We start from the raw sequence: 14,407 nt of genomic DNA on the forward strand, positions 1-14,407 counted from the left end.
TTTGCATCCATGAAGGTGAACATCAAATTTGACTAATAATTAGCTAGCTTCTTTTCTCTTTCCATCCTCGTTCTCTCTTCCCCTTCACTATTTCCTCATCATCCCTTTCTATTTATCACTATTGTTTACAAACGGGAGCCCTTTTGCATGAGGCTAGGGAGGTGCAGCCCCTACCCAATAGTCCCCCTAAGGGTGGTTTAATGCGGGAGGACCTCATGGGGAGGGACTCTCCCTTCTAGGGATAAGCACCATCCCCTAGAATACATCCTGTTGGCCAACATAACACTCCAACCTTCCCTAACTTCCCCCGCTAGTCCAAACCACTTCCTTGAGAGTAGGCCCATGTTTTTCTGTAGTGTAGGAGAAACTGCTAAAACAGAAAGTACCAGGATGAAGAAGAGCACAGATGCATGAAGATCAACCTATCAAGAACAACGAAGGACTTTGACAATCCGCAGGTCCCAACTGGCAACAATGTATAAGAAGAGAAGGACTGAAGTTTTGCCCAGCCGGGAGAGGCAGCAGGTGTGGAAACCATCCAGAGCAGGTGTTTCAAATACTCTCGGCTAACTGAGTATGCCGAAGAGCGGAGGACACAGGCGAATCGCTGAGGGAGTTCTCTGTGGGTACAGCTGGAGCGGGCCTGAATATGAAGCAGGAAGAGAGAGCTGAGCAGTCCAGTAGAGCACTTAGCTGCAGAAGAGAGAAGACTGAAGAGCTGGACAGGCTCACCCCACTCCCAGGGAGCCCCGGTGGCATACCAAAGGCCCAAAGAAGTTAACAGGAGGTACGAGAGACCCGGAAGGGGTGCGGGGGTGCAAGAGAGAGAGGCGCGAGCGGCTTTCGGACTGCCCAGTAGTAACAATCAAACTATTGGGGAGGGGTGGACCAAGCATCCTAGGAGAACCTCCACGTCCCATTTACAACCAAGAAGCCCACTGACCACCAGAGAAGAGTCTGGGACCCCAACATAAGTTTACTAAGCATCTGGGTAAAGCATTCTTGTTGCAGTGGCAGGGAAACTTCCACCGAGGCCCTGAGAAGAATTTGTGACTTTGCTAATTCCACGGTAAAGGGACAGAAGAAATATCCAGTTGAGAGATCTGGAAAAGAACTCTCAAACACCAGGAGAAGGGAATCATTCTCCTGGTGAAGAGACTGAAAGCCCATTTCTATACATTCAAGAGATGCCAGAGGAAGGGAGTCATTCCCCCCTGGCTTTGTTGTGAACTAAATTGGAGTGTGTTTAAAAATACCAGGAAAAGGGTGTCGGTCTCCTGGTCCTGAAAGCTGAAGAAACTGAAAGCCCATTGATCGAGACGCCAGGGTAAGGGAGTCATTCCCCCCTGGCTTTGGTGTGAACTAAATTGGAGTGTGTGAACAAATACCAGGAAAAGGGAGTCATTCTCCTTGTTCAGAAAGTTGACTTGTGCAAAAGTTTGTTGGAACCACAAGCCGGGGTAAAGGAGGCATTCCCCCCTGGCATCCTTTTGCCAAAGAACATTTCTGGGAATATCAGCCAAATACCAGGATAAAAGAGTCATTTTGTAGTAACTTTCTGTTGGCAACTCTTTAGTTGTAGTGTAAGGGATAGAAGTAGGTTATGACTCAGGATGGTGGAGTTTAATTTCAACAGACATTCTGACATATCCTTTAGTATTAGTTTGAGGCAGGGAAACACCTCTTAGGAGATAGCGATATTTTCTTATTTTGGATAAATAAAGGTTTTTACCATCCAAAATGCCACCCTTGTGTCAGCATCCTTCTTTGACACCCTTGCAAAACACACACACCCTGTGCTGCTCCAGTTCTTTTCTCTTTGATCTCATCTCCTTCCTGCTCACCTTTCCTATGTTCCCTTTATATTCTGCCCTTGGGTCTGTCCATCATTCCTTTCCATAAATCCCTAATTACCACCCTAATGCATTGTTTACCTCTCCTACGTAAGGCTGCAGCAAGCTCTGGATGATCAACAGGGTACAGTTGCCCTTTTAGAGGAGTCAAAGTCTGCGCAACAACAAGAGTTGATGAAGTTGCAGTCAGAGGCTGAGGAGAGTCATTTCCAGAGACGGGAGGAGACAAACAAGCTTCATGCACAGGTATGTACTATAACCGGAGTATCGTATCATACCAGGGTGGGGGGTTGGATACTTCTTACTATTTTGAGCTGTGATTCAGAAGAACCAGACAAGAAATTACTTTTGAACTGTTGGCTCGTTTCTCTGACAATTATTGTTGTTCATTGATGCAAGGCCGCTCAAATGGATGCAAGAAACCAAAGTTTGAACAGAATTCTTTAAATGGACCACAGCTTTATCAGGTTGTCCTATAACTTCCTTGCCATCAGAAAACATGAAACCATATAGTCATTTTTGATACCCAGAGGTAATTTATTAGATTTTGTTTACAGCACAGTTTTTCTCAAAATAAATCAAATGCCCTGTAACGTAACTTCTTGATGTGCTATTATATATGGCGTTGATATCTGCAGTTTTATGAGGGTCATTGTGGCGTACGATCTCGCCTACAGGGAGCTAGCTGTGAGCGGTTCGAATTTACAGACAGAAAGGTGTGATTTTCTCAGTATTCGTCATATGTATTAAAATAAAAAGCAGATGGGAGAAAGGCCTGGCAATCCCTATCCTAACCAGAATGTTCCTACCTATCAAACTAAAGCTAAAGAAAATTTAACTTGTCCAAATACATCTGGCCCTCACACTAACATATGCAACCAAAATGTGTAAGGTAAATGTATCTATTTTCACTTCACAAAAAATGTGCAAAAGTTCAAAATTATGATTCCAACAAAGTATTCCTTGTGTCTAGGGTTTGATTCCCTTCCCCTAAATCAATTCAGGAAGACTTTTGAAAGACTTTTGTTCCAACAATATTCTATTCAGTTCAATGTAAAATATTTCTTTCATCCAACACATCCCTCAAATGGTAAAGTAAATGTCTGTTCCATAGAACACTTGTTCAAAAGCAACAGTTTTCCTTCATGAAATATTCTTCTCAAGATGTTAATACTCGTGTTTCTTTCATAGAAGATTTTTCTCAAAATAAGTATTTCTCTGATATACTTTAAGTCAGAATGGTTGTACAATAGTTTGTCAGTATGATAAAGGTTTTCGACACCGACGTCTCATGAGTAGAATTGTACGATCTTTGGCCGATTCTTTGCTAATGGCAATATGGGTTCCAGGTTTCCCCAAACTGACATCTTATGTGAGGAGAATTGTAACCTTTCGCCCTTCTTTTCTACTTGGTCGGTATTCAAATTGCCTCCCCAAGTGTCCTTTAACTTAACGCGTCCCGGGGCCCCCAACTCCTTTTGGTTGACTCACTGGTTTAACGTGTGTCTGTAACGAAGAACCGTTGCCGGGCCATTCTCCACAGTTTCACAGAGTCTCTCTTGGTTCTTGTGTCGGTCTCATGCTCCTCCGACAATGGAATCTTTGCCGTTACACAAGACCATGTCTCGTCTGGTCCTGCAGCAGCTGACTTTCACCTGAGTCTTTCTCCTCTGGTATGTGACGCTTCCAGGCGGGTGCCTGTGAGCGTCGTCCTCATTAAGCACAGCTCGCCTCTGTGACTCTGCCTCCGAGTTTGTCTCCCACTCTGCGTCCACCATAGCTTTCCGCTCCTACGCCTTCAGTCGGACTGCGACCACTTCCTCCTATCCTTCCACTCTGTGCACGGCAAGACACAGCATTATTAAATCTCCTGCACGGCTGATAATTTGGCAAACAATTAGTGTGCATCTTTAACTTAAAGTTGTTCCTGTTCCACACTTACTCCTCTCTCCTCCTCTTCTTCTTTCCAGTACCTTAGGTGTTGTGGGAATTAAAGTCCATATTGTGCTGAAACTCTCCAAGGCTATATTGTTTCAGTTGTTGGTTCGACTTAAGTTTGTCAGAAACAAAAGATGTTATGTGAATATTAGTGGTTACACTACTTGGCTCCACTTTACAATACACCATCAGTGTTTCAGGGAGATTGGAAGAATCATGTGTTAATGGAGCTACCACTTTTCTCTGATACCCATCTACTTCCATATGATCCTTCCTCATAATGCCACCCCCATGGTTAGGATCAAGTAGCGGCTGCCTTCCGCTGGCCATATGAGAGCAGACCAATATCAGGGTTTAAGTGATTTCACAGGATTCATCACATGCCCTTCCCCTAATGCTGTTGGTTTTCACAGCCTCTATTGGGAAGTGAAAAAGGAAATCTACATTGCCCTGTTCTTTTCCGGTGTTGTACGGAAACACAGTAGGGCTGTAAATCAAGAAACCAGTGCATGACTCTTGCCTTGGTGTCCTTGCCAAGGCTTAGCCATTTAAGGGCGGCATGGTCTGTGACAAGCCGAAACCTCCTACCGGTTAAATAGTATTTTTTTTGTTTTAAACTTTTTATTGGTTTTATAACACAGAAAGTAAAAGAACATTTCCAACCTCCCCCCGTCCGCCCCCGTCTCCAAAGGCAACTTCGTTTTGTCCGTTGGCCGAGAATGTCATAGTTCAGATACCCTCGAGTGCCTTTTGTAAACCATCCCAACACAATACTCCTTCATAAGCGCTCACCCCAAGTCCAATAGACGTAAGCGCTGTGGACGCCATCTGATTCAAAAATCATCTTTTAGAAAGAGCAGGGTTTCCTCCCAGTCCGCTGCAAAGGATTGTAGCTTGTCTTTTGCGTACGAGGCCCATTCCAGAGACACAATGTCCCAGACTTTCCATAACCAATCTTGAAAAAGAGGAACCTCCCCACTTCTCCATCTCTGTGCTATTACCGTCATAGCAGCCAGAACAAGAATTACTCTCGCCTTCTCCCGAGATTTAGGCTCCCCTACCCCAGCGGCCCGCCCCATTCCCAGATAGGTCTCTTCTGGAGTCCTGCTACCTCCTGGCACTTATGCTTGCTCCTGAGCCCTCTGAACCTTCATCCAAAAGGGTCTAATGCGTGGGCATGCCCACCAGATATGCTGTGCCGTACCCTCCATCCTGCATCCCCTCAAGCAGTTTCCAGAGGTATTAGGGAATATCTCCCTAAGTCTGACTGGTGTATAGTGCCACCCAAACAGAATCTTGTACCACATTTCCTGGATCTGAGAAGCTTTCGCCACTTTGGGAATTGTTCGCCAAAGTCTTTGCCTCTCCTCCCGCTCAATTGTCCTACACAAGATCTGATCCCACCTTTGCATGTACTTCCAAGGGCCTCTGTTCAGAGTCTCATCTAATATCCTATATAAGTTAGATATAAGACCCTTGGATCCATCGTTAAAGAGAAGAAATCTCTCAAACCGCGTTTTCCCCCTTGTAGCAGCCATCTTATTTACGGGATTCATGGTCCAATGGCGCAATTGCGCATAACGAAGACTCTCCCCCTCCCCCACCCTATACTCCTTTTTACAATCCTCAAAAGAGAGTATCTTCCCTCCTCGGAACATATCGCCCAGCCATCTGCATCCTCCCTCTTCCCATTGCTGAAAGGCCCATCCTTCCATTCCCGGGGTAAACTCTCCATTGCGAAACAGGGGTGTAAAGGGCGAAGGAAAGGTTGTGATTCCATTGTTCCTAACCAGTTTGTCCCAGTTCCTCACCATCAAGCTTGTAATGGTGCGCTCATATATATGACCAGGTCTTAGCTGCCTCGGGAGCCAGAGAACCTCTGCAAGGCTGCGATGTGCCACAGTCCTATCCATTGCCACCCACTGCTTGTTTTGAGTGACTTTGCCCTCCCGCAGCCAGTCCCTGACCACTCTTAGCTGCGTCGCCTCATAATACCGTTGGAAATTTGGCATTACTAGACCCCCCTCCTGCCTGGGAGCCAACAATATTTGCCTACTGATCTATTGCTTTTTCCCAATCCACAGGAAGTCTTTAGTTAGCAATCCCAATTTCTTGAAGAAATCCTGTGGGACCGCCTGGGGAATTGCCTGGAATAGGTATAAGAGGCGAGGTAGAGTCACCATTTTAACCGTCGCCACCCTGCCCAACCATGTGATCGGGAGATTCCTCCACCTGCGAAAATCCCCTTCAATGCTCTTTAGTAAGGGAGGGTAGTTAGCCCGATACCAGCCTGCCAGCCTCGGTGTGCTTCGCACACAAAGATATCTAATTCCGTTTGGGTTCCAAGTAAACAGGGTAGATTCCTGCAAAGCTTCCCACTCCTCTCTCTTTAGGGTCAAGTTCAATAACTCCGATTTGCCAAAATTAATCTCGAGACCTGAAGCCTCCCCAAAGGTTTCTAAGAGAGTCCTACTTAGCTGGATAGATTCTGCTGGGGCCGTTAAAGTTAACAATAGGTCGTCCGCATATGCTGCCACTTTTTGTTCACCTGTTTGGTACCTCTACTCACTCCAAAAGGCCTGGACATAACCCCATTTACTGCTATTCTCAAGCTAGGCATCTGGTAATTGGCCTGCACCATACGCAGAAAATTTCCCCCGATACCCATCTTCCGCATCACCTTAAACAAAAAGGACATTTCCACGCGGTCAAAAGCTTTTTCCGCGTCCAGCGATAGGACGACCGCGGAAGTGTCCGTTCTGTGTGACTTTTCTACCAGGTGAGCAATCCTTCGTATGTTGTCCGCAGTTTGCCGACCCTTAACGAACCCCGCCTAATCAGGGTGAACCAAGCCTGGGAGGAGATCCTCCAGCCTATTCGCCGACTCCTTCGCAAAAATGTTAGCGTCGACGTTAATCAGCGCGATAGGTCTATAGGATGTCCGCTCCTCAGGGTTCTTATTGGGCTTCAAAACGAGGGTCAGCCTCGCCTCTTCCATAGAAAGAGTTATTCTCCCTGACTCCCCAAAGGTATTAAAAAGGTAGGTCAACTGTGGGGTCAAATATTAACAAAAGGTTTTATAGAAATCTGTGGTATAGCCGTCGGGGCCTGGTGCCTTGTTCGGTGGTAAACCCCGAATCACCCTCCGCACCTCCTCCTCTCTGATCTCCCCATTGAGTATCTCCCCTGCTTCACCCCCGATCCTTTCCAACTCAACCTTGTTTAAAAATTCCTCCTGCTGGGAATCCCGAGGATTCTGCGATGTATAAAGAGTTTCATAGAAAGATGCCAATACTTCTCTAATCTCCCCTGCCTCGGTAACTCTGTCCCTCGAGGCTGTTTTTAGAGCCGTGATCGCATTTTTAGCCTTCGCCCCTCTTAGTAATCGCGCAAGAAGGGCATCCGCTTTATTTGCTTTGGCATAGTAATGCTGGCGTACCCTAAGGAGAGCCCCCTCCGCTTTTTTGGTCCTGAGAACCTCCAATTGTCTTATGATGTTCGTGTAGGCTCACTCCTCGGGCTCCCCTCTGACAAAATTCCTCTTACCACTGGGGGTACCGCCTCTTAGTCCAGTAGGGCTCTCCCGAATCACCCCCAGCCAAGCCTAATCTCCACACCTTGCCCAGATCTGTGATGTTAGCTGGGCGCGAGGTCGGTCGCTAGTCTGCCCCCTCCTCCTCGGCTCCAATCTGTTGAGGGCGGACCGCTGCAAGGTCTCCTGCTGCCTGGCTGCGGGCTCTGCTCAGAAAATCCACTCTGCGCCGCCTCCAACGCTGTACTCCTTCCCCCGCACCACTCCTGCACCAATGTTCACAGGCAGTATCACTGCCGGCGGAGGCCCTCCCGGACCTCCCTTCACCGGAGCTCAGACCCACTGGAAAAATCCTCGGGGCACCTGCCGGCGCACAAGACTACTCCCCCTAGTGGCTCCGAGCCGGGCCGGGGTGTCCTTCTCCTTCCAGACTCAAATGCTCAGGTCGGACAGCCTATCGTTCCTCCTCCTCTCGGAGGCGAAGCGAAGTCCCTCTCGGCCAGCTCCACTGATCCGCCGCCGGACACCGCTCTCATCCTCGCTTCACTGCAGAGCCGCTCCATACCCGCCGCGGCTCCTCCCACGGCAGCGCCAGTTGTCGCACAGGCTCCGTCCGTGTCGGGGAAGTCGTGATCCCTTCAGTGTACTAACGCTGTCGCTGCACTGGCTCCCCGGGGGGGTTATAATGGTGATTTCAGGGCCAAATTTATGCCGCAGATGCTTACAGCATCGGGGCTTGGGAGCTCCGCGGGTACGTCTAACCCCTGTGGGCGGCCATCTTGAATCCTTGTTAAATAGTATTTTAAGTAGGTTACAGCCCACTTAATGACTAGAGCTTCAAGCTCAAGAGTTACGTAATTCTTCTCTTGAGGAAATAGTTCCTGCTTATTTAGAAGATAAGATGCTCTATACCATCATGACACTGTAAAAGAACCACCCGAGACTATTATGTGAGGCATCAGTCTGTTGGATAAACTCTCTATTGAAGTCTGCCACTTTCAATACAGGTTCACTACATAAGATAAGTTTAATTTATCAGAACATTCTTGATCTTCTGGGCCCCACTTAATCTTCAGGGGTTCTGCATTCCTATATGTGTCTGTTGAAGGAAATGTTATTGATGAAATATTAAGGAATTAATAGTCTATAATATACAACGAATACCAGAAAGGTCCTTAATTCTTTCTTAGTTTTAGGAGCTGGAGTTTCTTCAACTTCTTTAACCTTTTCAGTTTGGGGCTGGACCAATCCATTTCCTCCAAAGAAGCCAAGATATTTCATTGCAGATCTAGCTTGATGACAATTATTTGGATTTGCAGTAAGTCCTACTTTCTTTTCTCAGAGCTTGGGTAACCAAATACAGATGGTACATATGTTCTTTCCACAATTTGCTATGCATGATATCAATGTGAGCTCCACAGAAATAACTGTATCCATTAGCCTTTGAAAGTTGCAAACCAAAAGGTCAAACTTTAAATTGAAAAAGACCTAGAGGAATGGAAAAAGCCGTTTTTGGTTTATCTGTGGGCTTGACTGGAACTTGCCAATATCCTTTGGACACATAATTCATGAAATGATATGCTGCATCTCCTAATATATTAATAAGATCTTCAATCCTAGGCATGGAATAACTATCAAATTGGGATACTTAATTGACCTTTCTGAAATCAATACAAAATCTCCACGACTGATCTGGTTTAGCGACTAACACAATAGGAGAAGACCACAGGCTTTGAGAAGTTTAGATAATATCAGCCTTCAACATGATGTCTAACTCCTCTTGAATAATTCTCTTCCTACTCTCAGGAATCGGGTAAATCTTTAGATGGACAACCTTTCCTGGAGGGGTACGAATATGACACTCCTTTTACTCTCCCTGGTTCAGCTCTAAATGATATGATATGATAGGTTATTTATAACGCCCTTAATAACCAGCTAGGGGTTTGTATGTTGATGTTTTTGATGTTGTGCCAAGTCTGGATAAATTAAATTGTTGGTGTCATTTTCCTCAGACAACAGACTAGTTAAGATTACCAAGGTGCTTTGCATGGGATTTTCTTTCCATTCTTTAAGAAGGTTAATATGATAGATATGAGTTTACATTTTTCTATCTGTTTTTGAAACTCGGTATTTAGAAGGTCCTGTTTGTTCTTTAATCTCGTAGGATCAGTACCATCTAGAGAGCATTTTGTTTTCGGAGGAGGGAAGGAGAACCAATACCTTCTGACCCACAGAAAACGATTTTACTACTCATCTTACTACTTATCATGATGCTCCTTCTGGTGTTCTTGGGTTTTAACCATGTTAGTCTGTACTATAGCTCGGATGGCTGCCATATGTTCACTGAGTGGTTTGAGATAAGGGTAGGACAGCTTTTCTCTCTCTTCCCATGTTTCTCGTACCAAATCCAAAACATTTCTTGGTTCTCTCCCACATAATAATTCAAACAGGGAGAATCCAGTAGAAGATTGTGGTGTTTTTTTTAATGGCAAATAGGGCCCATGGTATCATAACATCCCTATTCTTTCCATCTACTTCCACTAACTTTTTAAAGATGTGTTTCAAAGTCTTATTGAACCTTTCAACCAAACTATCATTTTTGGGATTGTGAGGGGTCAAAAATGTGAGGCGGACAACTTTGTAGAGGTTTTTCATAAAACACAATTTTATTAACTTAAAAGGGTTTGATAAACGTCTCCCTATCCCTACCCTAAAGAGAATTTTCCTACCTATCAAAATAAAGTAAAGGAAACACTCTAACAAAAGGAATCTGTCCTTCACACTTATACATACAATAAATATATAAAGGGAATATATGGCAATTCAAAATATAACAAAATCAAAGTTATATCAAACATGTACTCAATAACTGTTTCTCCTTGTCACCTGGGTAATGTTCCCTTCCCCAGTTTCAAAGCAGGAATTTGTATCCACAGTGTCTCTCAATGGGACTTTCCAACAGAAATAGCAAGTCTTGGTTTCTCCACTTGTAATAAAAAATTCAATACAACTTCTTCATAACCAAAATACTTCCACAGTTCCTTAATAACTACAGAAATGGTTTCTCAGGATGATTCGACAATGCTTCACAATATCATGTAGTGGCCTTGCCACTTCTTCTCTACAATCTTTACCCACACCACTTTACTTCAGTATATTCTACCTGGTCCACTCACCAGCCAGGTTTACCACTACTAGGTCCCTGCCCTGGTATACTCGCCTGCTAGGACTAAAAAAAACTCCTTACCACTACTGCAAGTACTTCTTTGTTCAAGTTTGCTTTCAACAACTTTGTAAAGTCTTTGACTTGCAACAACTTCAGGTACACTTCTTCAGAAAAGACATGAATCACATTGTGCTGTTTATGCAATATACAATACAGATTCTGCTCCTCTCCTCCTGAATACTAACTATTAGGAGGGTAGCTCTTCTGCCACACAAGTCTTTTGATTTTCACAATATCATTATCAACAACTTCAATTTGGGATACTTCTTCTGGGAAAACTGAAAACACATAGCTATTATTTGTTCCCATCTTGGGATTGCCACCTGCAAGGCCTATTGCGCTCATCTCCTCCTGGATACTGTCTACAAAAAGGGCAGCACCTCTTCCACTTTTGTTTTCCCACTCCTGCATCAACCAAATACTGAAAAGGGCTTCTTAACACTCTTGCTTTTCTTTGTTTAAGATAATGCTTGTTTGGGCCTTTCTCAACTATTGCCTCTTCCTCTCTGACAATAGAGTTCACCTCCTCCCTGCGGTTCAATGCAGTTCCCCTACCTATTCCTATGTACCGTCCCCTTTCCTCCATACTGTATGGGCATCCCTCGCTAGGGACTGGAGACAGAACCTTTTTCACCAGAATAATCATCTTCCTCTTTAAATTTAGTTGTGCGCAGGGGCACAGCCCTGAGAGCATGCGCTACCCTGACTTCGCCCACTGGTGCTACTGCCTAGTCCTCTTTTCCGCATTGAAGGGAACAGACCTCTCTCACCAGCGCTCCTGGGTTAGGCCTCCAGCCTTGTACTTCCACACGCTCTTCCCACGGAGAAGTAGCCTTTTTTTTTTTCTTTTTCTCTTCCAATTGTTAGGTACTGAGCTGTCCTCTGGGGCCACGCCACTCCCCGGCGCATGTTGATGACGGCGGGCTTTAGCAGGTGTCCAGCCTGTGAGGGTCCCTTCCCAACTCAGACCCTCACGCACTCTGCCTCCGGTGCCTTGGCCCAGACCACGGCTGGGACAGCTGTACCGGATGTGAAACTCCTGAAAAATCGACTAGCCAGGTGGTGGGAGCTCTCCAGAAGACCTTAAAGTGTACGTGAAACGGAAGACCAGGCCCCCAAGTTAGGTGCCCTGTTCTCCTCTGCACCCCGCAAGGGTGACTCCTTCCCAGGAAAGCGCCCAAGCGGGAGGGACCTTTCAGGTTCTAAAACCAGCAGGAATACTGAGGTTTCCCCAGCTACCGGCCCACGGGTTGAGGGGTCGCAAGATCCTACCGGTGCTACTGCGGAGGGGCCGCAAGTCTCTATTACAAGGACCCGCCCTAGTACCGGACCCATGTCTCAGGGGGCGCCTGTATGCAGCACTGTGAGCACCATGGCCGAGGGCACTCCGCCTACCAGGTCTCGACCTGTGGTGCAGGGAAGGTCGCAACCACCGCAGCTCAGCATTCTGTTGGAGGCCGGGTCAAGCTCAGCAAGTACCACGACTCTGAGATCAGGCAGGGGAGCGTGCTTCCAGGTGGGATTGGACTACGCCTGTCACCTGGTCCACATCCGATCGCTTTGCTTTGCTGGGAAAGTACACATCCCCCACCTTAGAGAGACGGGGCATGCCCAGGACACTGCACCCTCAGGGCCTGACCCCTACGGTGTTCCTATCCCATTAGGCACACCTCCTGCGTGCGAGGACAGGTTCTTCGAGAAGTTCCTCGCCCTCATGAGATCACCACAGATGGGTACTCTCCTCAGGGATGTAATCAGGTACAGCCACAAGCACCCACTGCGGTACCGCGCCTGGGTCAGCTCAGCCCCTGGCTCCCATGGCCGTCTCAATCACAGCAGCTCTGGCTCAGCCCCCTGAGGCACTGATGATCAGCACGGCTCCCCCCAGATCCGCAGGACACAACAGTGGACACAGACAAGGATGGACCCGGACACCCCATCGTCAGCCAAAGCATTCCATGAGAGTCTGGCGGGTCTGGCTGAGTACCTAGGCATCCCGCAGCCACAGGTGGAACAACCAGAGGCTGGGGTCCTGGCTGGGGTACTTATGTTACGTCCTCATACTAGAGCTGGAATTTCACTTCAAAAGGATGTCGAAGCCAAAAAAGGCTGGTTCAAGCCACACTCTACCCATCTTCTACCAACAAGTGCCTTGACACCAAGTCCAGGCTAACAGAAAGGGATTCCCTCCAATTGTCGGCGCTCCCCCAATCGCACTCCTCAGTGATAGCAGCAGCATCACTATACTCCAAGCCACAGTCTTCCTCAGCGGCTTGGGCGTCTGCACTCCTGGGCAAGAAAAGCTCTTGGAAGCATTTGGAAAGAAAATGTACTCAAACGCCACTCTCCACCTGCGCCAGACCAACGCTGATGCCATGTTGGCGGCTGTCAACCAGAAACTGTGGCGGGAGATTGCAGACTTCCTTCCAGAGCTCCCCGCCCATAGCCAGGCACGCTTCAAGGCTGTGTTGGCAGAAGCCAAAATCGTGGCCCAGGATATAATGGAGTCCACTGTGGCCCACATTAACACATCAGGCCGAGCCATTTGTATTGTCACAGACATGAGAAGGATGGCCTGGTTTAAGGTGACAAAATTCAACCCTGACGTGCAGAAGCGTTTACTTGACCTGCCTTTCGAGGGGGCGAGTTGTTCCATTCGACACTGGATGAGGAATTTGATAAGAAAAAGAATAGCTCCCAGATGGCAAAATCTTTATCTATTCCAACTAAGTCCACACCCAAGACCTACAGCCAAACGCACCAGTGCTCGGATAAAGGTCAGGCCTTCGAAGGCTTTAGGGGCTTCCAGGAGAAACAGTCCAGAAAACTGGACAGATCCCTAGCCAGCACAGATGCAAGCAGCACAAGGCGGCTAACAAGGGCTTTTTCCAGTCCCCCACCTCAGCACCAGCCTCAGAGGGAGAAAAGTTGTGACAGGTCCATCCGGATCCACGAGTCTCCGGTGGGGGGCAGGCTTGCCCTTTACGTACACTGCTGGCAGGCAAAGTTCACGGACCCCTGGATTCTCTCAGTGATTTCCACGGGCTTCCGGCTTCCAGTTCCTCCTCCTCCTCTTTCCTCCTCTCCGCCCCTGCAGATTGGTACAGCAACTCTGTTGGCGGAAATCTGCTTGCTTGCAGCGAGCCAGGCAGTGGAGGAAGTCCCAGCCTCACAGCTGGGTGAGGGTTTCTATTCACACATTTTCACCATACACAAAAAGAACCAGGCTTGCCTGAGAGTTGTGTTGGACCTTTCTTCCATGAACCTTTCCCTTCCCCTCCAAAAGTTCACGATGGTTACCCCAGCCTTCATTGCAGCGACCTTGTGTGTGGGAGACTGGATGTGCTCGCTTGATCTAAAGGATACCTACCTACACATCCCGATCTGGGAACCCCATGGGTCATTTCTGGGGTTCAGGATCACGGGTTTTCACTTTCAATACAGGGTGTTCTACCCTTTGGACTCAGTTCAGCCCCCAGAGTCTTTACAAGACTAATGAACGCAGTGGCAGCTCTACTCAGGGCACAGGGCCATCACATTTATCCATACCTAGATGACTGACTAGTCAGGGCGTGATCTCCAGAGGCGGTGCAGCACATGGCCTCCGGCATCATGGACACGCTATACGATCTGAGATCTATCAATCTTAAAAAGTCAGTTATTGCCCACGCAGAGTCTGACCTTCCTAGGTCTTATATGACACACGAGGGCCGAGATCATCTTCCCCTCAGCAGACAAGATCACAGCTATCAAGAGGGCCACTGGGCATTTTCTCAGCAGACCAACAACCTCTGGTACCAGCACCTGTTGGGAGTCATGGCGTCATGTCTTCTCGCAGTGCCAGATACGAGGCTCAAA

The 14,407-nt window shown here is 47.2% G+C and overlaps 1 protein-coding gene across 1 annotated transcript in view; it reads left to right on the forward strand.

Annotated features, from left to right (window-relative positions):
* Nucleotides 1–14,407, forward strand: part of LOC138580226 (centrosome-associated protein CEP250-like) — a 1,782,457-nt gene that overhangs the window by 1,227,652 nt on the left and 540,398 nt on the right. Inside the window, exon 24 of the mRNA XM_069650593.1 lies at nt 1,949–2,099. Within this exon, the coding sequence (XP_069506694.1) occupies nt 1,949–2,099 (151 nt within the window). The remainder of the gene's footprint in view (nt 1–1,948; nt 2,100–14,407) is intronic.

This window comes from Ambystoma mexicanum, chromosome 3p, assembly GCF_040938575.1.
Source record: "Ambystoma mexicanum isolate Mex_15411 chromosome 3p, UKY_AmexF1_1, whole genome shotgun sequence".
NCBI lineage: Eukaryota > Metazoa > Chordata > Amphibia > Caudata > Ambystomatidae > Ambystoma > Ambystoma mexicanum.